This window comes from Trematomus bernacchii, unplaced genomic scaffold (genome assembly GCF_902827165.1).
Source record: "Trematomus bernacchii unplaced genomic scaffold, fTreBer1.1, whole genome shotgun sequence".
Classification (NCBI taxonomy): domain Eukaryota; kingdom Metazoa; phylum Chordata; class Actinopteri; order Perciformes; family Nototheniidae; genus Trematomus; species Trematomus bernacchii.
Window position 1 is genome coordinate 82838 of NW_022988146.1, and position 21227 is coordinate 104064.

The following is a 21227-nucleotide window of genomic DNA, read 5'->3' on the forward strand; positions in this document are numbered from 1 at the left end:
TTGAATGAGCAGGCCCCTTCTCACCCATATTAGGCTGATAACCTCCGAAAACCATTTTATTGGCTGATAACAATCAGTAGATTTGTATTATTGTGGAAAGCAAACCGGTAGCTAAATGATATCTACTCAGAAGAATAGCATGGAAACATATTCTTCTGCTCCAGATAAGCCTCTTACTTCTGCTGGAAGAACTTTTGTTGTTAGTCATGACTCAGTCGGCCAGTGTGTCAGAAATGAAACATTGCACCCAGGAGAGACAGTCATACTGAGGGCTTCACAAGAAGTGTGAGTGTGCATCAACATGGATTATTCTTCTATTGGTCAGCTGGTCCAGCATAAGGTCATTAGATCTGCTCAATGCGGCTCGCAGCTGCTGCCGTATCGATCAGCTTACATGTTAGCATGACTCAGCAGGTCACTTAGTTTGTTGTTCTGTTGAAAATAACTTCAACAAAGAATAACTTGCAGTTTCACTCCTTTATCTCGCCTTAGTTTTTTTAAATATATGAATTGGGCCACCAGTTCAAGATTCAGGTCCTCCACATGGGGACTTATCCTCAGTACATAGGCCACCGGCACTATGTGAGCTAAACGGCTATTTTATATTCACTCGTATTTTAATAATAAAGTTAATTTAAGTGAAACAAATACTATTTTTCACAACTAGCACTATAGAGCACTGGATTTACAAAAACGTTTTATCTGTATCTTGGCACACATTCAGATTGAATTTTTTTTCATTTTGTTATCGACACTGGGTGGTGTTAGTACACCAAAAATATATAGTAGCGCACTAACCAAGGCAGTGAAGATACATTTGTAAATCTAATTATGTTTCAAAGTAACTAAGGCCGTAGCTATTGAGGACACCGAGGTGACTTTTTAACATTTGTTTATATTGGACCAAACATAAATCAATCAATTGATTGGCATTCCTCCACAAGGATTTTATTTATTGAATAGTGTAGAGTTCTAAGAAGTTGTGAAACATAACTTAATATTGAAAACTTTAGATAAAAAATCTCTAAAAACGAAGTCCTTGTTTTAGGGTTCGGGGAAAGCTTGGACTTCTGACCTCAGTGGATGTCAACGGCCAAGAGAGCTTACATTTAAAGTGTTTCCTGTGTTAAATGAATTCAGTGTATTCCTGATTTTGAGGTGCACCGTTCAATTCAGCAGGTCTCTGTGTAAACATGTTCCTCTATCAAAGGGCTGCAGCTTGACCTTTCTGGTGATGCAAAACAGAAATGAAGCAGAAGGAGGCCAGAGCGATCTTCTTTGGAGTTTTTAACGTTGAGTGTGTAAGATTTAGTGGCATCTAGTGGTGAGGCAGCAGAATGCAGCCAACCGAATACCCCTCCCACCTCCCTTTCCAAGTGTGTAGAGATTCTACAGTGGCCTTTAGGCCACGTAAAACACAAGACACCCTTTCTACAGCCAGAGTTGGTTTGTCCATCCTAGACAACTGTAGAGTCATGGCGGTGCAACATGGAGCTACGTATGCCGATATGACGAAAACATAGCATTTCTTTAGGTGAATTTAAACTAATAAAAAACGTAGTTATGAATATTTTATTCCATGTCTGCTAATAGATCCAGCTGAATCCTACACACTGGACCTTCACAGGCCTGAGTAAAACTCCATGAACTTTGCATGAGAAGATGAATGTTGAATCAAAATGTTACTTTGTTGAATGTTGCTGCTCTTCTCCCCGGCTGTTTCCCAATAATCACCTTGTCTTTGTTGTTTACAACACAGCAGGACAAAGGAGGGGAGGCATCGGGGGGGTTACCGTGCCCCGCTGCGCCCCCCACCAACCCCCCTCCCCCCAGCCGCTCAGCTCACCGCTGGCATGTGATCGCACGCCACTGGCTCCGCACGACCCGCAGTCGGGCCGGCGGGGTCATCCCGGTAATACCAGAACTTCCAGGAGCAGCAGAAACACAGACACACTGAGACAACACACACACACTGAGACAACACACACACACACACTGAGACAACACACACACACACACACACACACACACACACACACACACACACACACACACACACACACACACACATACACACACACACACACACACACACACACACACACACACACACACACACACACACACACACACACACACACACACACACACACACACACACACACACACACAGCTGTGTTTATTAAAGAACTTAACCATGGAGGAAAAGTCATAAGAACGTATTTATCAGTTGATAAAATGAAGTCCTTATGTTTTCATTTCTGTCAGTCCCTTTGTATGACCACAGGACTTTTTCCTTTAGTTGCTTCCACCTACTGGTAACCACTACTGAAAAGCCCCCATGCTGCATAGTAGTAACACTTACCCAGTACAATACAGTGTAAGTAGGATAACTGCGACTTCTTTAAGTCAATACAAATACTTTACTAAAATAAAAATACCAATAGACTGTAAAAAAAAACACACAGGTAGAGTAAAAGAGTTATACAGTAGAATGATATACTTTGAATTGCTTATTATTACAGCAATATATGATGTGGCTGGTCAAAGCTATTTTCCACTACTTCATAAACTGTTGGGTTGTTTATTTGTTAATAATACACTTTTTTAGATGACCATGTATTTGTTTGAACAATTTTATTGTGAATAGTTATTATGGTTGACAAATAAATGTAGTGGAGTAATAGAAAACTAAATAGACTAATATTTCCCTCTGAAATGTAGTTCGCTTTAAGTAAAGAACAAATGTAGCATTTACAGTTAAGGAAGTAGTAGTTAGTCGCTAAAGTAAAAAATAGCAATAAATTGTAAGATCAAATTGAAAAAACAGAAAAAAGAGTAAAGACAGCCACATATTATCAATGAAGTTACATTACAGTCCCAGTAGAACAATATCATTTGTATTGAAATGTAGCAGACTATAAGTAAAGCACAAATGTAACATTAAATGTAAATTCTTAAATGAAGTACATCATTACCAAATAGCTTTAAAGTAGAATACATCCGTACAGTTATTGAGTGATGGTGTCTCTTTCTTTCTACATCATTTATAAATAAGTCACCAATTTATAACGTTTGTTTATATATCCCTAATCCTAACACCATTTTGCTGTTGAACACATTCTCTAACAACAGAAGCCTGCATAATTCATCCTACTAACCAAATAATACGATTATCTTTCCTCCACCAGAAATAGAACAGACAATAGGAGGATTTACATGTATGGATCTTTTCAGTTTCTGAAAACGGAATGACATTAGGATCAAAAACAAATCAAATAATGAAGTCCTATCCTCGTAGACCTGCTAAATTTAGCTCTGCAGTAATTCTGTTTTTCAACCGAGACATCCTCTTGAAAAGCCCAAAATCTAGGGCAAAATCTGCATTCACAAAACCAGCCTGCAGTCACTGAGATCCGAGAGGGAAGCAACAGCAGCAGTGAAGGATCTGTCTCTGCACAGCGTTACACAACACACCTGAGGACACACACTCTCACACATCCATGGAGAATGTCTCTCTCAGGAACTATGACATATTAGTTCACATCTTTCCAAAAACAACCAAGCCACACATTCCCTCCCCACCGTGCACAGTGGCTGCACATCCTCAAACATGGGGTTATAAGAAAGAGAAGAGTGCCACCTGCTGGTCCGACCACTGTACTGTCCTCACTAATATCTCCCCTTTAAAAGATCATTTGCATGAGATCCACAGAGCCTGAAGCTGCCCTCTCTGTGGAGTTGATTGGAGTTCTTCATCTTCATGCTGCAGTGTTGATACACTTGCATATCTGAGAAGCTCATACATAGAATTTGACACGTCATGTTGTTCATGAAGGGCAGCTTCAGGCTTTCCCTTTCTCTCTCTTTAGGTGTGTCCCTGATCTGACTGTGTGACTCCTGTCCTTTCTTTTTCCACTCATCACTGCTAATAACTTCACATGTGACTTTATTTACTCCCTGATCTTTACCCATCACTTTTCCTTTTGTATGTGTGCTGTGTCTATTTGGAATCCTGTCATATTTTCTTTCAGATGTAACACAAAAATGATAATATCCTCTACTTTTGCATGTTTAATAAGGCAGCAGTGTGCAACCCATCCATGACAGTTGTGATGGTGACTAACCCTACGGCGGCCGACAGGTGTAAATGCGATACAAAGGCCCAAAACATTTCCAATATGAGAAACTTGTTGCAGCTGCAGAAACGATGCAAATATAAAAACAAATCAAATGAAGAAAAATCTTGACTAACTTGACAACACATGCAGCATTTAGAAAACATTCCCCAACTAGACGAAACATGTGCAGCATTTACTAAAGCACTGCATAAACCAGGGGTGTCAAACTCAATTTAATGGCGGGCCACATCAGCATTATGGCTGCACTCAAAGGGCCGGTTGTAACTTATATATAAATATATATATAAAATGATGTATTATATTACATTATTGCCTCTGCATTGGATTATTATCTGATAGGGTAACTTCATAATTAACTACGTCTGAAAGCAGAAGTCTGGGGCAAATAATTGCAAGTCTCTTCAGTGAGAATGTCACAAAATGATTTAAAAAGAAAAGCTGGAAAAAAAGTCAAAAACAGAAGTGACATTTAAAAAAAAAGGAAGTGACATTTAAAAAAAAAGGAAGTGACATTTAAAAAAAAAAGGAAGTGACATTTAAAAAAAAGGAAGTGACATTTAAAAAAAAGGAAGTCAAATTCTGAGAAAAAAAGTCTAATTTGAGATGCATTACGGGACGTGTAGTTTATGGGCAACGTGCTTCTGTAAATCATCATGTAACCGGATAATAAACATATTATATTCTTTGCAAGCTCTTGTGGGGCCACAGAAAATGAAGTCACAGGCCGGATTTGGCCCCCGGGCCTTGAGTTTGACACCCCTGGCATAAACAGATACAAAACGCTGCAAGAAGCTCAAAACCCAACGGAGACCAGGGGACACTAAAAAGTGACGCACACAGCTGGGACCGGAGCTCTGCCGGTCAACAGAGTTAGTCTGTCTCATAACTGTAAGTGTTTGTCAGTATATCTGAAATGACTAGGTTAGCTACATTAGCTAGCTAGCGTACAACAGATCTGCTATAATATCAGAAGGAGTCATGTGATCACATTGTTAAAATAAGACAATAAAAGTTACATTTTGGGTCAGTTTCCAGTGACAGTTGGCCAAGCAGGTGTGTTCGTCACTTTTTAGTGTCCCTTGGTTTCCGTTGTGTGTTGAGCTTCATGCAGCGTTTCCTTTATGCAGAGCTTTTTAGTAAACGCATGTTTTGTGAAGTTGGTGAATTTTTTCTAAAAGCTGCATGTGCTGACAGCTGTCAAGTTGGTGAACAAGGTCCTTCATTTGCAAGTTTTGTACAGATTGTTTTAGGAGTGTTTCTCCTAATGAAAGTGTTTTGGGCTGTTGAGGCCGCTGCATCTGTCAGCCACCATTCTTACCTCATATCCATGTCCTGCATTTTCTCACCAGATGATGTTCCTGCTCTGCTCTAAACTTTCATTAAAGCAGAGCAGGAATGTTCTCTAACTGTAAATGACATGTGCTGATATAATACAGGTTAAGATCAGTAAAACCTTCACTATTGTGTTAAAAATGACAAAAAGAACACAACAGAAATTAGTTTAAGTGTCATTTTTAAGCACATCAGTATGAACCTGTTTTATGTCAATAGCCTACGTATCTTAAAAAATGAATGTCAAGACCAGATTCCTTAAAAACAGAGCACTGCAAGATAAAACATATTTGCTTCAAGATTTGTTTCTCAAAAATATTTTGCCTGATGTAAATGTCAAACATAGCTGTCGCTTCTTCTGACGCCAGCTTGTCATCAATTGGTGTTTCTAAAAAATGTTTAATCTATTTTGGCAGTCGAGGAGTTACAATGCCTCACAGGGATATTGACTTCCCTTGCCACTGTGTTAGATGACACAAATATTGAATACCCAGATGCCCCGGCGCATCTGTGTTTGCAGGAGCTGAATGCTGAGCTGCTTGCTGTGGAGGAATCTGTTGTCTCTCTCATCCTGTATCTTCTCTCACTGTTTACTGCTGATGCAGTCTCCCACACGCACTACAGCAGATGATCTGTACTGCTCTTTACACTGAGATACACTGTAATAATAAATACATTTGGCAATATCCAAAGGCATATAAGTGTGTCCAAAGGATGCTTTAAAGGGGCACTCTGCAATATGAGTTAGCGGGCCAGGAAAAGTGCTAGTACTCCTTTGAAAATATATGAATCATGTCTTCTGACTCTGGAGGGAGCATTTCAAAGTCACACAACATAACCCTGAGGATGTCAGAATGATGTCATCCAGACAAACACAAACATACAGACTGTTGCTGTGTTATTTGTACCAGATCCAGATCACAGCAAATAGCTGGCTGCACTATGGAAACTCATCTTGTTTGTAAGAACACATTGTGTAATCAGTCATTGACCAACATGAATTAATTGCGTTATAAATATATCTAATACAATTCATGCAGGATATCAGAAGATGATCTTTCCTTGGAAAATATGTCATCATGTTGTTAAACTGTATACTTAAACATGTATTATATCATTATGATTTAATAGTATAAAGCTATACATTTCATAGTGAACAAATTGCAACCCTTGCATTTTGTAATAACTGCTGCAATATGCTATAATTTATAACAAAATGTGAACTTGTGTCCATGCTGGTTATGAAAACATTCAGCAGCTTATAAACAAAATGATTATTTGTACATAATGAAGTGGAAATACATCATCCTATGTCCATAATTCGTTTTTTCAATATAATTATTATAGCTTGACTTCTGGTGCATCACTCGACCATTCAATTTGAAAACAGTAGGAATGTTGGCACCACAAGTTCAAACACACATAGTACAGTTTTATTATGAAAGACTTGGCTTTTTGTGCCTGAAAGGAAGCCAATAATGCCAAATGTTATTTACAATGTACAATGTGTTCAGAGACAGTTGAACCTGTAGCACTGTACTGCTGAGGTGCTTCTGGGAAACTGTGTTTTTCTGTGGTTTGGACCTACTGTGTATCTCCTCTCTGTGTAGCAGCCTCCAGTGGAAGCACACGTTACAGCGAGAGGAATATGTGTGTGTGAGTTCACACTAATTATCTCCCTCTATTAACAGTGTCTCTCTGTCTTCTGTCTCTGCGTCTGCAGGAGAGCTGTGAACAGCTGATGCCTCCGGGGGATTGGAAGGTAAGATCTGATGTGTGTGCGCTGTTAGCATGATGCTCGCTTTGTTCTCTCCGGCAGTGGCTCAGTCAGTAGGGACTTGGACTGTGCGCCGTAGGGTCGCCGGTTCAAGTCCCCGACCAGAATTAAAATATGAAATGTGGACTGCTACTTGGAGAGGTCCCAGTTCACCTCCTGGGCCCTGTCGTGCGGGCCTTGAGCAAGGCACCGGACAACCCCCCAGTCCACAATCATAAAGTGGTGTTAATATGGGAGATTATCCTGCTGAACAACAAGTGTAAATCTCAGCATAAACAACGATTTTAAAGTTTGACTGCAGAACGAGATTGTGGTGAAAATTGGTAAAGAGAGAACACCCATGATGAGCTGGTTAATGCAGCTCGGAGTGAATGAATGTAGACCAGTCCTCCTGCTGGAACTTGCACTGAGCTATCATATGGAGCAAAGAAAGAAAGTGGCATGGATGTTTCAGGCCTTAGTGCAGCAGGATGGCACTGGGTGGTCGAGGCCTGGAGAGCATCCAGGTTGGAGCAGAGGCCTGTACGACGAAGCTGGTTCAACATAACCTAGATATGTTTGGGTTAGCCAGTTGGCCTAATCCAAAACATACGCGCTCTCGCTAAGCGGTCCTACGACGCGGGTTATCAAGTGGATCGCTCAAGCCAGCCGTGTCCTATCTAGTTAGGTGCGCGTTCACATGAAAGGGGTGGTATTTGGAGCATTCGACCAATCACAAACATGGACAAGCGTACTGACAGCGCAGCGTCATACTTCCTGAATGAAAAGTCTACTATAATATTAGAACATCCATGACTTAAACACTTTATCCAGGATAAAAGCCACATAGCTGCACCTGCAAGGTGAATACAGCTGGTAAAAGAAAAAGCGTTTGAATGCGTACATTGACAGGTTTATGATATCACTGCCCCGTCTAAGACACGATCTGACTTTAATTACATTTGACTCGAGTGTTTCGTCAACTTAATGTGTTGCTTAAAATAATACTTCTGCATACAGTATGTGACACTGTGAGTGTTGCACGGCCAGATACGGCTCAAGAAGCTGATTCAGATAAGGAAATATATGATACATTATGATGTGATATGATATGAATGATAATGGGACACATCGACGTCTGCACCTGCAACGGCAGTTTTTCTGTATTTCCTCTATCCTGTAATATGACTTGATAGCTTTAAACTCCGCACACGGAGCTCTGATTGGTCAGCAGGCGGTGCTTTCACTGAGTTGATCTCTTAGCCTGCAACCTAACCTCCTCCCGAGGAGGTTAGCCGCTCAGCATAAGTTACCATGGAGATCTAGCCCGCTAAAAAGAGAACCAGCGTCGTAGGACCGGAAACCCCGAGTTTTCCCTGAAGTTAGCTCGCTAAGCGAAAATCCGGCTTCGTAGTACAGCCTCTGGTCTCTCTTTCTGAGAATCAGATCAAAATCAGAATACCTTTATTAGTCCTTCAGAGGGGAAATGTACATTGTTACAGCAGAAAAGAGCCAAAGACAGCTTAATGTTAACTAAGAAGCATGCATAAAAAAATATTAAAGATTTAAAAAAATAAATAAATTACACAATTTACAAAATACACATCCTGTAACAGTTCTGAGGAGAGTTTTATAAATTGTTGATTGAGTCAGTATCCACCTTTTTTAAATGTATTAACTGCTATAAGTCTGTCAACCTCCAACTGAAAAAACACTAACAAGGGTGACGAAAGTAGTAGTGACTGTGAGCTGTAAAACAAGTGACTCATTTCCATACTGTATGTGTCAGTACTAAACCCCTGCAATTAGAATTGATGTTCTGGCCGTGCTGGAGCCCCGCCTCAAGCAACCGTTAGCCAAAGCTAACAGATATAAATGATCTATTATACCCTCTGCCATTTCACTGCTTAACACCTGGAAGTATGGGGAGCACATCTGCACTGGCTAATGTGACAGAAGACCTTATCATAAAACGCACCAACTGCACTGGTGGCAAATCTTACTCCAAACTAAATGAGAAGGTTGCTGCCATGATTGGATCCTCACTGAAACCAGCTTTTCATTCCCTTGTTAATACAGATGTGGAGAGCAGACATGGTTTAGAGATAAAAGACTCAGGGTGTCCACTGCAGAGACATAATGATGGCTTTTAGCTCCCCCATAATTCAGTTTAATATCTATTTATATCAATTACGCCATCACTTTAAAAAGATCTCTGTTTTATTTTTCTTCTTTAATGAAGTTTACATTCACGCATGTAACAGCTCCGTTGGTTTATTTTAGTCTGACGTGCTGAGGGAGAGATCACACGTCATGAAACACCTCTCTTTCACACTTAAGTCTTAAGGTCTCTATAAATATTTCTGCGTTTGAATAATACAGTTATTCTGCTTGTTGGCTGCATTTGAGATAAAGGAGTCTGTGTTAGGCTAAACTGTGTTTAATCAAAAACTTTGGAATAAAACTGTTATAGTATTTGAATGAAATGGTTCATTTTAATGCCAATGCTTGTACAAAATAATTATGGAAGGATTTAAAATGTGCTTAATGCTGCAATGCATAGTTTGATTCTGCTCCTCATACATGGAAACACATAGGCTGGTTAGTTATCTTATTGTAAGACAAACACACTGACTTGCCTCAGCCTTCCTCAGCACACACTGCAGACACACTGCCAACACGTGTGCATGCACCAAAGGAAGTTGTTCAAACACATAGATCACAGTAAAACCACAAGTTTCCATCTTTGCAAATCCTACGGAAGCCCTGAGAAAAAAATGATTTATTGACCTATTTTTCTCTCCTGTGTAAATAACTTCATTACTTTGGGGGACAGTAGCTCAGTCTGTAGGGACTTGGCTTTGGACAACACTGCTTGGGAAGCATAGGGTCGGACCAGAAATACAGAGTGTATTAACTGTCACTGCTGCCAGGCGCCATAACAATGACTTAATCAATTTAGATTAAGATATGTTTTTCCAGGATCATTATTATTAGTCCAATTTAAAACATGTGGTTGTTGTGTATTTCAGCCTCTTATGGCAACAATGTTTATTATACTGTAACAACACATATTTCATCCTGAAAAAAGAAAGAAATGTGCCTATTTTCACAGATGTTAACATATTACAGGATCATTTTGGACAAACCATTTTTCTACAAAAAACGAGTCTAGATGTTCATATTTTGATCTTGAGACAGAGTCAAACTATTTGATTAACATTGCTTCTGGTCTTTTTGTATTATTATTATTATATTACTCTAGGACAGAGACATTTCAAACAGATTGGAATGTGGGTATACTGTATGTTACACAATAGTAGAATATTACAATAGAAAGACTGACTGTAGATGTTCATGTAGAAGAAGATCTGTAGTGATTTTCCGCTGTAGGGACGCAGCCTTGTCGAGTCAGTTAGAGCATGAAGGCGTCTGAGTCATCACTGATATTTATGGCAGTGGGTATAATGGAAAAACCAAACAGAAGGGCGGTTGGCAGGGAAAATAATGAATGAGTAAATAAATAAAAGGATACAAACAAGACGAGAAAAACTACAATCCAATTCTCCTGATAACGATCTACTCATAATCTTCTCAACAGTGGAGTGATGTCAGTGAAGTCAGTTTTTCAGCACTGTGTCTCTGAATGGTATGTGTTTGAGTTTATTGTTGCATTAGCTCTCTGTTAAATCAAGAGACACTCGTCTCAAATTCTTTTCACTAATTGTTCATCTTGTTTGTTTTTTTCTGGGTTGAGTGTTACCTGTTTTGTTCAAATGCGTTTTCAGTTTTTCCATTAAACAGTTGTCTTAGCAATAGTTAGGGCAGCGGTTCCCAACCTGTGGGCCGCAGCCCCTAGTGGTCCACGAAGGCATTGCATTATTATTATTATTATTATTTTTTTTTTTGTACAGGCTAAAGACACAAATGTGGACATAACAATAACATATAGGAGATGACATTCCTATCTCAGACGAAAACAAAACAAAAACAGAAGAAATAAAGATACAGTCAGTAGGATCACAAAAATAGGTTGACAACCAAATACCACCAAAAACACAACATGGCAAGCATATTTATTGTTCCTTTAATCCCACTCTTCGTTCGAGCTCATTATTTCCCATTTCATGGCGTGTTGAGTCACCCTTTGATTTTTAGTGGCAATACATTTTCCAAAATAAATGTAATCTACTCTTCAAACACCTTAATATTACATTAAGGTGTTAAGATTACTTCTTGATTGACTTTTAAAAATATGTATTTTAGCCAGAAGAATAGTTGTATTTATTAACTGTGTGCGGTGCTCATCTAAAAGCCCAAATAAAATATTAAGGGGGGTAAATGTAAATTCAATATTTGCCGCCAAATAATTTGCAAAACATTATGATTTGTGTGGAAACATTTTAATTATTAAGATTTCTTTTTATTTGAACCTCTTTTCCTTTCTCTTTCTTGATCCTCCTGAGCAACGGTCCTTACAGTCCTTGACAGCGGTCTGTTCCACTGGATTAACAACGTGTCACATGTTCTGAATCGACCAATCAGAACTTTATTTAAAGGGCCCATGTCATGGCCATTTCCACTGATCATAATTACATTGTTGAGGTATACTAAAATAGATTTATACTGTGCAATTTTCCAAACTCACATTGGTTTCGCATACAGCATCTCTGTCAAGCATGTGTATTCAGCAGTATTCACTTTCTCCACTAAACGACTCGTTGGAGCTCTTGCCCCCCCCCCTCCCTGTGAGCCTAGTGTGCTCCGATTGGTCAGCTCGGCCACTCGTTCTGATTAGTCAACCACCAGAGAGGCTGCGCCCATGTCAGTGCTTTTCCCGGCTGCTCTCAGCGTAACATCAGTCTTATCATGGCGTCGGTACAGCGGTATATTTTATATACATATATATTTTTAACTGTTGTTATAGAAGAGTGTGACGGCCTCAGGGCCTTTGTCTTACGGTGGGGTGGAGCTGAAGAGGGTAATCAGCGCGATCACGGACACCTCCGTAGCCGGTGCTATTAATCCCAGCGGCCCGGAGTCTCTCTCCAAAGCGGCTGCAGAAGGACGAACTGAGCGACCCTCTCCCCTCGACCACCTGTCTCTGCATTTACCACAATAAATGTGCCGTGGTTTTGTAAACTCGTGTATGTCTCCTTGTCTTTCCGTTGTGGCCTACGAGCTACTCTCATAACAAAGAGTAAGTTATTTTTACCCGTTATAAACTACTACTGTTTGATGAGAAATCAAATCATGGTTTGCTATATATGAATTCAGGGAAGAAAGGATAGGCCTACTAAGTATTTCCATTCAACTTTATTTTTAGAAATGTACAAAATGAACATAAATATACATATATACACGGTATATCATCCATTCCTCCTCCTCGCATCTTGCCTGCGCACAGTCGGTGCGGTGCCTTTTAGCACCCTCAGTAGTAGTAGAATCCCTTCCCCGTCATGGATTGTCCGCCAGGATCTGGCTGGACGAAATCAAATGCAAATCACAAAATATTAGAGAAACTTAGTTGTTTTAGATTCGTTAGTAGTAGTTGTGTAATGAACAGCTTGCCTGCTAATATGCTAACCTAGCTTTGTTTACCTTGGTAGCTAACACGATATGAACGTTAGCTTGGAGGAAAGGCAACTATAATGCAGTGTAATAAAACTACTATGAACAAAAGCTAGTGGTTCATATTAGGCTAGCAATAACGTGTTTATAATTGCAATCGTATACGGGTATTCTGCTACGTTCGGTCATACAATGTAACTTGCATGAATACATTGTTTTGCGCTAGCATACAGCTAGCCTCGTTAGCTACATGCAGTATATGTACGGTCACAATGTACGGTAAATCACAGTACAGTATACTGTATGAGTATTCCGTGTGTGTGACTGCAGACATTCTCCTGCCATGACAAACATGTAAGGCCATCTGCTGACATTGTAGTTGATATATTTAAACGCTAGCAACGTAGCATCACAAAAATGTTTTTCTGACCAAAACTAGCTCTAGCTCCGTGTGTTAGATCGCTACGCCAGCTATAATGTAATTACGTTTCGCGACTGACCGGCAAATCACCCGGAGTATACTGTCAATAGGTATTTTGTGTGTGAATGCAGACATTCTCCTGCTATGAGATACATGTATGCAAGGCCATCTGCTGATATTAGAGTTGATATATGGAAACTCTAGCAACTTAGTTAGCACAGTTAGCACTGTGTCAATGGCTTAGCAGTCCAACACAGTTTACACATTTAAACAGTCTTGTTTGATAAATACACAAATAACAATGCAAACTTACAGGTTGTATACCCAGATCTTCCCCTGCTCCAAACGGTCCAAACAAGCTGTGCATATCCGGCCTCAAACTGGGCAATGTTTTGGAAGCTTTCGTCTGTGAAATGCCGGTTCTTCGAACCTCTGGAGGAGGAACACGACGCTGCTGGTGTGGCCATAGCTCTTCGGGATTGGTCCATTTCGTTCCGGGTACCGCATGACATCAGGCGGTACCCGGAACTAAATGGAAGACTCAAATGGGCAGTGACGTATCTCCAACGAGGCGTTTTGGGGAGGTATTTTCTGTGTTAGAGTTTTACTCGCTACAGGGTGTACTTTGAGGGTTTTGACTCTGCACACCGTTTACATGCATAAAAACCTTCATAACACACAAGGGGACGGGTAATAACCGGAAAAGCATGACATGGGAGCTTTAACCTCCGTATTGTTTATGTTTTTTTTTTTTTATTCTTAAGGACGACGGTCCCGGTCGATTGGACCCCTCCCACAGTTTTTTTTTCGAGACAATGTCTCAGGGCTTCTTAACATTTATGAAACTATTAATGTGTAGCACCAGATTAACGGGAAGAATCTCAGCTAACTGAAGATATGAACCATTTTTACCAAAACAAAACACAAGGGTAATACCAAGCCTCTGAATTAGCACTAAGCGAAAAAATGCTAACGCACTTTAGCACACAACTCAAGATAAAGATACCCTTATTACTTATCGTAGCTGCACATACAATATAGCCGATTAAAGCTGAGACTCCACAGATTATATAGGTATAGTATCATCACTGAGCGATCCGAAGTCGCGACAGGGGAAGCAAACACAGACATCACAACACGTACCTTTACGGAGCTTTTACGGCAGATCGTCTCACCGTAGCTGTCAATCTGATCAAAAGACGTGTTCAATGGCATTAAAACGAAAGAAAAAAAATGCTACAACTGTTGATCCATAGGTTAATAATGTATCTGTGCCTTTGAAAAATTTATTTATAATCCATAATTCCATTTTTATGTAAAAATCGGAGCGAAAAAGTTAGCTGCTAATGGTAGCCACCAGCTTCCGGTTTTGGTAACGCGTCACTCTCACTCCTTATTTGTTAACGTGTTGGTGTGTATAGAACTTTCCCTCGATTCCATTGGCTCTAGCGGTTATAAAGAGATTTCATTCATCAAAATCGAGCAAGGGGGGCCAGAGATAGGTCAAATCCACCCAAATGACCCCAGAAGTGTTTTTTTTTTTGCTAAATCTCTCTAAAAAGGTCAAATTTCACTTGTTTTGCATCAATCTTGATACAGGGTACTTATTATATGTTGTACTTTGGATTCCTAAAGCTTTTAGTCTACTAACCCATCGTCCAAGGGTAGTTCTCACTATAAGTAAAAAAGAATTTTTGGACGGACACTATAATTTACAGTTTTTTATGTAAAATCTGAATTTTCTTTAAAATAAAAAACATCTATATTGATTCTGACTTTTCTACATCCAACTCACAGGTTTATCATTACTTTGAGAATAAAGATTATTAATTTAACCCTTTTAGAAGGGAAGATATGGTCATTTGTTCTGGGAATGTCATTTTCGAGCCTGAGACCTGAAAAACAGGCTCAGGGCTTAACAGGTTAAGAGGTTAAAAATCAAAGCACATCGTATCACATTTACATTATGATCTAATGAAATGGCTGTAAAGTAGATAGAGAAGTTCAAAGTCTGCAGAGAGAGAGTTCATCTCTGTGTGAGGAGAGGGGGACAAATAGAGAGAGAGAGAGAGAGAGAGAGAGAGAGAGAGAGAGAGAGAGAGAGAGAGAGAGAGAGAGAGAGAGAGAGAGAGAGAGAGAGAGAAGCAAAGATGGTACAAGTTGAGTCAGCACACTGAGTGTTCTCCCAACAGGAAAGGAGGGATAGAGAAGGAGAGAGAAGGGGGAGAGGGAGAGGGAGGGGAAGGGGGAGAGGGAGGGGTGGAGCTGAAGAGGCAGGACAATTGGCCGAGCCCCGGGATGACCCGAAGGAGAGGGAGATGGTGTTTGTGTGTGTGTGTGCGTGTGTGTGTGTGTGTGTGTGTGGGTGTGTGTGTGTGTGTGTGTGTGTGTGTGTGTGTGTGTGTGTGTGTGTGTGTGTGTGTGTGCTGCAGTCTGCATGAAACCATCGCAGTCCTGTAAATATGCACGTACGCTTCGTAGCCTTCTGAAAACTTCAATATTATAATCTATTTGAAATGGAGATGCAGCGTGTTGCTTTAGCAGAGCTCATATCAAACGTCACAACAAAAACAAGTCTCGGGTTAGCTCTGCTGGATGATCACAAAGTCAAAGTATATTGATCTTTAAATTCCCTCTGAGATGTAGTGGAGTAAAGTTTAAATTGCCTAAAAATAAATATATATAATTAAGTCATTACTTGAGTAAATGTACTTGGTTACATCCCACCTCTGATTACATGTCATTGAGCTGACACATTTTTGTTTTTGTGAAGTTACTTAGTTTAAGATTGAGATTGAGATTAAAATGAACCTTTATTGATCCCCCTAGGGGAAATACAGTTTCAGTCATACACTTCAATATCATGGGCTTTCCTCCGGGGGTTATTTGGGGTTAGGTATCTTGCCAAAGGACACTTGACTACAAGGACTGAGGATCGAATCACTGACCCTCCGATTGGTCGACGCCCATTCACCCCCTGAGCCACAGCCACATCAGTTTAAAATTCTTTAATCTAACCACTTGGAACCAAATAATGAACCTTCTACGCAGACAGAGCCAAATGCCATGGGTTGGCCTTGAGAACAAATTCAAAATCCAAGTTATTTTCCTATTCTTGCCTGTCATGCATCACTGTGGAAACATCCAATTCATTTTTGTTTTAATGTGTTTTAACTGTTTAATTATAGTTCTTTGAGGCAAAACTTTAAAAAATGCAAGTAACACATCCATTTTGTTTGGAACTGTGTTATAATAAGAAGGAAAACATCAATATATCAGCTGACACCAAAATGTTTGTTTTATCTTCACTGATCTCACATTTTAACAATCAATTTCAATTCAAGGATTGTAATCCCCCTTCTAACTAAACCCTGGCTACATTGTCTTTATAAACCCCAAGGAAGTGCGTCAGACATTGAAGACAATTCTTTTAGTTTCCGTATCTGTCTGTGTCGTTATTGGACCCTAATAGACTTTTTCCCATTGACTTACATTGGGTAAGAGACGTCTCTATATCAGCCACATTTCTTTTAGCTAAATATACCCAGTATGATCCCCCTTTTCTAAAGAATCTTCACTCAATTGTTTTTGAACTGAAAAGGTCTGGAGGCTTTGTGACGAAGTGAACATTTGCAGGGCTGGTTCACAAACAACTGTAGCTAGCAAGCTAAATGCTAACAGGCTAGCTTTGCAAATAAAGGACCATGCTAGCTCTTGTGAGTTAAAATAGCTGTTTATTCTCATCTTACATTTGACCAGGTAGGTCCAATTGAGTTTGGAAATGAAAGCTAGCAAAGAAAACATAAACGTTCCAGAGAGAAGGTAACAAAAAGGTGCTAAAAACAGACAACATGTCTAAAATAAGGCTTGAAGTAGGATAACATACTAGGTATAGTACATAGTCACCCAAATGCAATTTCAATAGAGGTTCAATAAAGTGGATTGTATACAGCTATGTTTTTGCAGTTCAATGTATGATCAAAGCTAAAGAAAACGTAGAAAATGGTGCGACAAGGATGTGTGTTGATTTACTACGTCACAGATTTACAAATCGCTGTGATTCCATTTAAATGAATGGATTTTGCAACAAGATTTCACGGTGACTTAAGGATGCATTAGCTAGTGTAATGTGCATGCATGTAAGTTCTGATGAGCTGCTTGAAAAACACAGTGTGACGCAGTCAAGGCGAGATGATTCTCCTCTTCTTACTGCATCACATTCTGTATCCAGGCCAACTTGCAGTCTAACATTGAGTTCTCAAAAAAATAGTTTACAAAAAAGATTTGACCTCATTCTGAATAACTCATGATCAGAAGCTGTTTTTGCCAAAAGGCTGAAACAAAGCACTGAGAAAAACAGAGACAGTGAAGCAGAAAACAATCTAAAATAGAGCAGTGGTGCTGAGGAGAGTGAGAGAGTGGCTCCTGACTGACACGGCAGCCGACCAATCGTGTGCAAGGGAGGCAGCACTCTGAGCCAATCATCTCCAGCCTGCCCCGCACCCTCTCTCTGTGCCTATAGTGAGAGGAGAAGGGGGTGGGCAGTGGGGGGGAGCAGCTTAAGAGTGTGGGTGGGAGCAGTGTGGAGCAGACAAAGACTCTGCAGCACCACATCCACCCTCCACCTACAGCCCAGGACCTAGTCCCTTAAACAGGAGAGGCCTGGCTGCTCGTCTGCTCCCTGCTCCCTCCTCTTCTTCTTCGTCAGCACACTCACTGTGGAGCCATGCCTGAGTGCTGGGACGGGGTGAGTGTAAGGGCGGAGTGTGTGTGGGATTCCTTCATTTAGTGTGTGTGTGAGTCACACTGTCAGAATACATTTTGCATTCATTTCTTGTAATGCATTTGCCTTCAAATGGTACATTTGTTGTATTTCTTGGCAAAAATAAATAAATAACAAATCATTTTTAGCTGGCAGTCAAAAAAAGATGTTTCAATGATACATGGGATGTGTTCTATCTCATATTCTGCTATGGGAAGAAGAAAGTGCAGCATCAGCATCAAATGATAGGTCATTCTGTGAGTCTGGCCCACTGACACACATAAGCTCGCAGACACACATGCTGAGCAATGCAATGGTTAAACACATCAACATGAGTGTGTGTTTGTGTCTGTGTGTGTTGGTGTGTAGAGGAAATGTTAAACCTTCTGCAGTATCATGCATTTGGGCAACCTTGGAATGAATGAGTAAAATGTGTGTGTTAATATGTGTGTGAGTGTGTGGAAAGAAGGAAAAGAGCACGGGGCTTTGTGCTCGAAGATCACCATTAAATAAATCAATCACGTTGCTGTGGAGCATCACAAATGCTTTGTCATATTTTGGACGGCTGAGATCCTTTCCCCTGAGAGATATGGTAGATTCCTCTCAGTGTTTCCTGCTGGATGTCTGAAGGTCACCATGCCTCAGTGGAACATCTCCTCATGAGGAGCAGAGTCCAGACACACTGTGAACAAAGCCCCTGGTGCAGTAACTGCCTCAAATTAAAAGCGGATTGCAGATAACTCTGATGTTTAATCTGAAATGGAGAGATAATCTGTCTGGATTAACTCATAACTGCTGGCTGCGTGACTTTATGCTGCCGCGGAGATTAAACAGTTTTTTGGCAGTTGGCACACTTTGTTTCTGTACTGTGAATCACTGGGAGTCATTTCATTTGTGAATGCTTTTTGTTATAAATAGCAGAGGCTGTTGCAAGATGCTGCAGGTTGACAGAGGATTATCAGACGACTGTTGCTGTGTCTGAAGGGTGGAAGGTGTGGAAATGTGCTGAGAGGAGGACATAATGATCCATCTGATCTCTGGTTATCTGGTTCATTTGAGTATTGACAGCAGTGGCATAATGTTACCGTCAAAACCAGGCATAACAATACCAAAACAACATTGTGTGTGTGTGTGTGTGTGTGTGTGTGTGTGTGTGTGTGTGTGTGTGTGTGCCTATGTTGCGCAGCTCATTTTAACACATGTCTCGTACCACCATTTTGAGTTTTCTGGCTCTGACCATCTCGTGCTGACAAAATGTGGGTCATGAGAGGTTTGGAAACGCTACAAGCCAAATATTTGGAGCCTCTATAACCCTTTAGAGATCTTTACTTTCATGTTTTTTGCAAACATGTATTGCAAAAAAAAAAATGACTGCATCACTTGCAATAGGTTGTTTATCACGTGGATGTTGTAGCTTTAAGCAGGATGTTGTTATCATTGCTATAAAAGGCAAAATCCTTAACCTGTTAAGCCCCGAGCCTGTTTTTCAGGTTTCAGGCTCGAAAATGACATGCCCAAAACAAATGACTACAACTTCACTTCTAAAAGGGTTATATGAATAATTTCTTTTATCAAAGCAAGGTTACATCTGTGAGTTGGATGTAGAAGTGTCAGAATCAATATAGATCTTTCTCAGTCAGAGTAAATTCAGATGGAACATAGTAAAAAAAGGTAAATTCTTACCTCCGCCTAAAGAAAAAACATTACTTATAGTGAAAACCACCCTTGAATGATGGGATGGTAGACTAAAAGCTTTAGGAATCCAAACTATAACATATCATAAGTACCCTGTATCAAGATTGAGGCAAAACAAGTTAAATGTGACCTTTTTAGAGAGGTTTAGCAAAAAAAGGTTCCAGGCGGAATAAGCTTTCGGCACATTTGGGTACATCTGGTTCCATCAGTGCCATTTGACCTTTTTTAGGTACCAGACTATAAAAATGATGTATTACATTGAATTATCCCCATAGGTATTCATTCCATCCAAAGAAAAAAAAATTAAATAAAAAAAATTAAATAAAAAAAATTAATAAAAAATTAAAAGATTAAAATGTTATTTGTGAAAAAAAAAAGACCCGCCAACGGGGGCTTTGGGGCTTAACAGGTTAATGAATAAGTATATTCTCAGGGAGGATCAAACATCCATACTATATGAATATAATTATACAAACTATACAAACACCTCAAACAGAATAATAATTCTGTTTTAAGAAGATAAGGTCTTCATTAAAATCAATCTCCCATAAAGCTGTTTGTTAGTGCATGTCCAGTTTTGAATGTTTCCTCCCACATTTTATCTTAAACCTCGATTTTGAATCCAATATTTTAAATTCCTCCAAACTGTCAGGGTCTCTATGTTATTTTCTATTTACATTGTTATATTGTTCCCTTCGCTTTTTGGCACCAACACTGCTTTATCTAATATTTGCTTTATTTTCTGCAATATACCTTTATAGTTTACAGTCTTTTTAATCAACTATTGCGAAGTATAGCTATTGCTAGTCAATCCACGTCCAATCATTTACTCCAATTTGCACTTAATTGTAAAGGAGCGTTTGAGAAAAGTCTAAAACTTTCTTACAATGCAGACAGACTGATGCGTCTGGATGTGAAACACCAGAGACTGAGGATCAGGATTCAGGTGCAAATGTTCTCACTTACAGCTGACAGTGTGTGAACACCAGGTGAGTGACAGTGTGTGTGTGTGTGTGTTTCACAGGAACATGATGTTGAGACTCCTTATGGGATGCTGCACGTGGTGATCCGCGGCGCGCCCAAAGGAAACAAGCCTGCCATCCTCACCTACCACGATGTGGGGCTGAACCGTGAGTATCAATGCAGAGTGTGTGTGTGTGTGTGTGTGTGAGGTTAGGTGTTTCTGCACTTATCAGAAGTGATAATTGGACTCCATTCCTGCCTGCGCTCTGCTTGCGTACACACACTTTAAGTTTCTGCAAACTATCTGGAAATTATGGAAAACATTTAGCCTATGGGAAGTATTTAATACGCTTATACAAAAGGTATTTCCTGCAATGATATCCGTATGTTTTTCATCATAAAAACAGGATATGGTCCATAACCTTTCAAGCTATGTTGAAGTCTAAAATCTGACTGTCATGATATTCATGTTATTCTACCACCTCGCAGCATGCTCTATATGCCAGATCTTAACAGGGTTATTGGTCAATAACTGAAGGGAAGGATAATATATGAGCATCTGTAGGACAGATAGCGATGTAGAAG

At 39.9% G+C, this 21227-nt stretch overlaps 1 protein-coding gene across 8 annotated transcripts in view; it reads left to right on the top strand.

Annotated features, from left to right (window-relative positions):
- Window positions 1-21227, top strand: part of ndrg4 (NDRG family member 4) — a 95064-nt gene that overhangs the window by 36099 nt on the left and 37738 nt on the right. For 3 of the 8 annotated variants that reach the window (XM_034122182.1, XM_034122180.1, XM_034122181.1), the window contains 3 exons: window positions 1760-1912; window positions 7198-7236; window positions 20704-20809. In XM_034122182.1, the coding sequence (XP_033978073.1) occupies window positions 1760-1912; window positions 7198-7236; window positions 20704-20809 (298 nt within the window). Of the gene's footprint in view, window positions 1-1759; window positions 1913-7197; window positions 7237-17782; window positions 17970-20703; window positions 20810-21227 lie in introns of those variants that run through there. The other 5 variants (XM_034122185.1, XM_034122184.1, XM_034122186.1 and 2 more) reach the window with 3 other exon arrangements.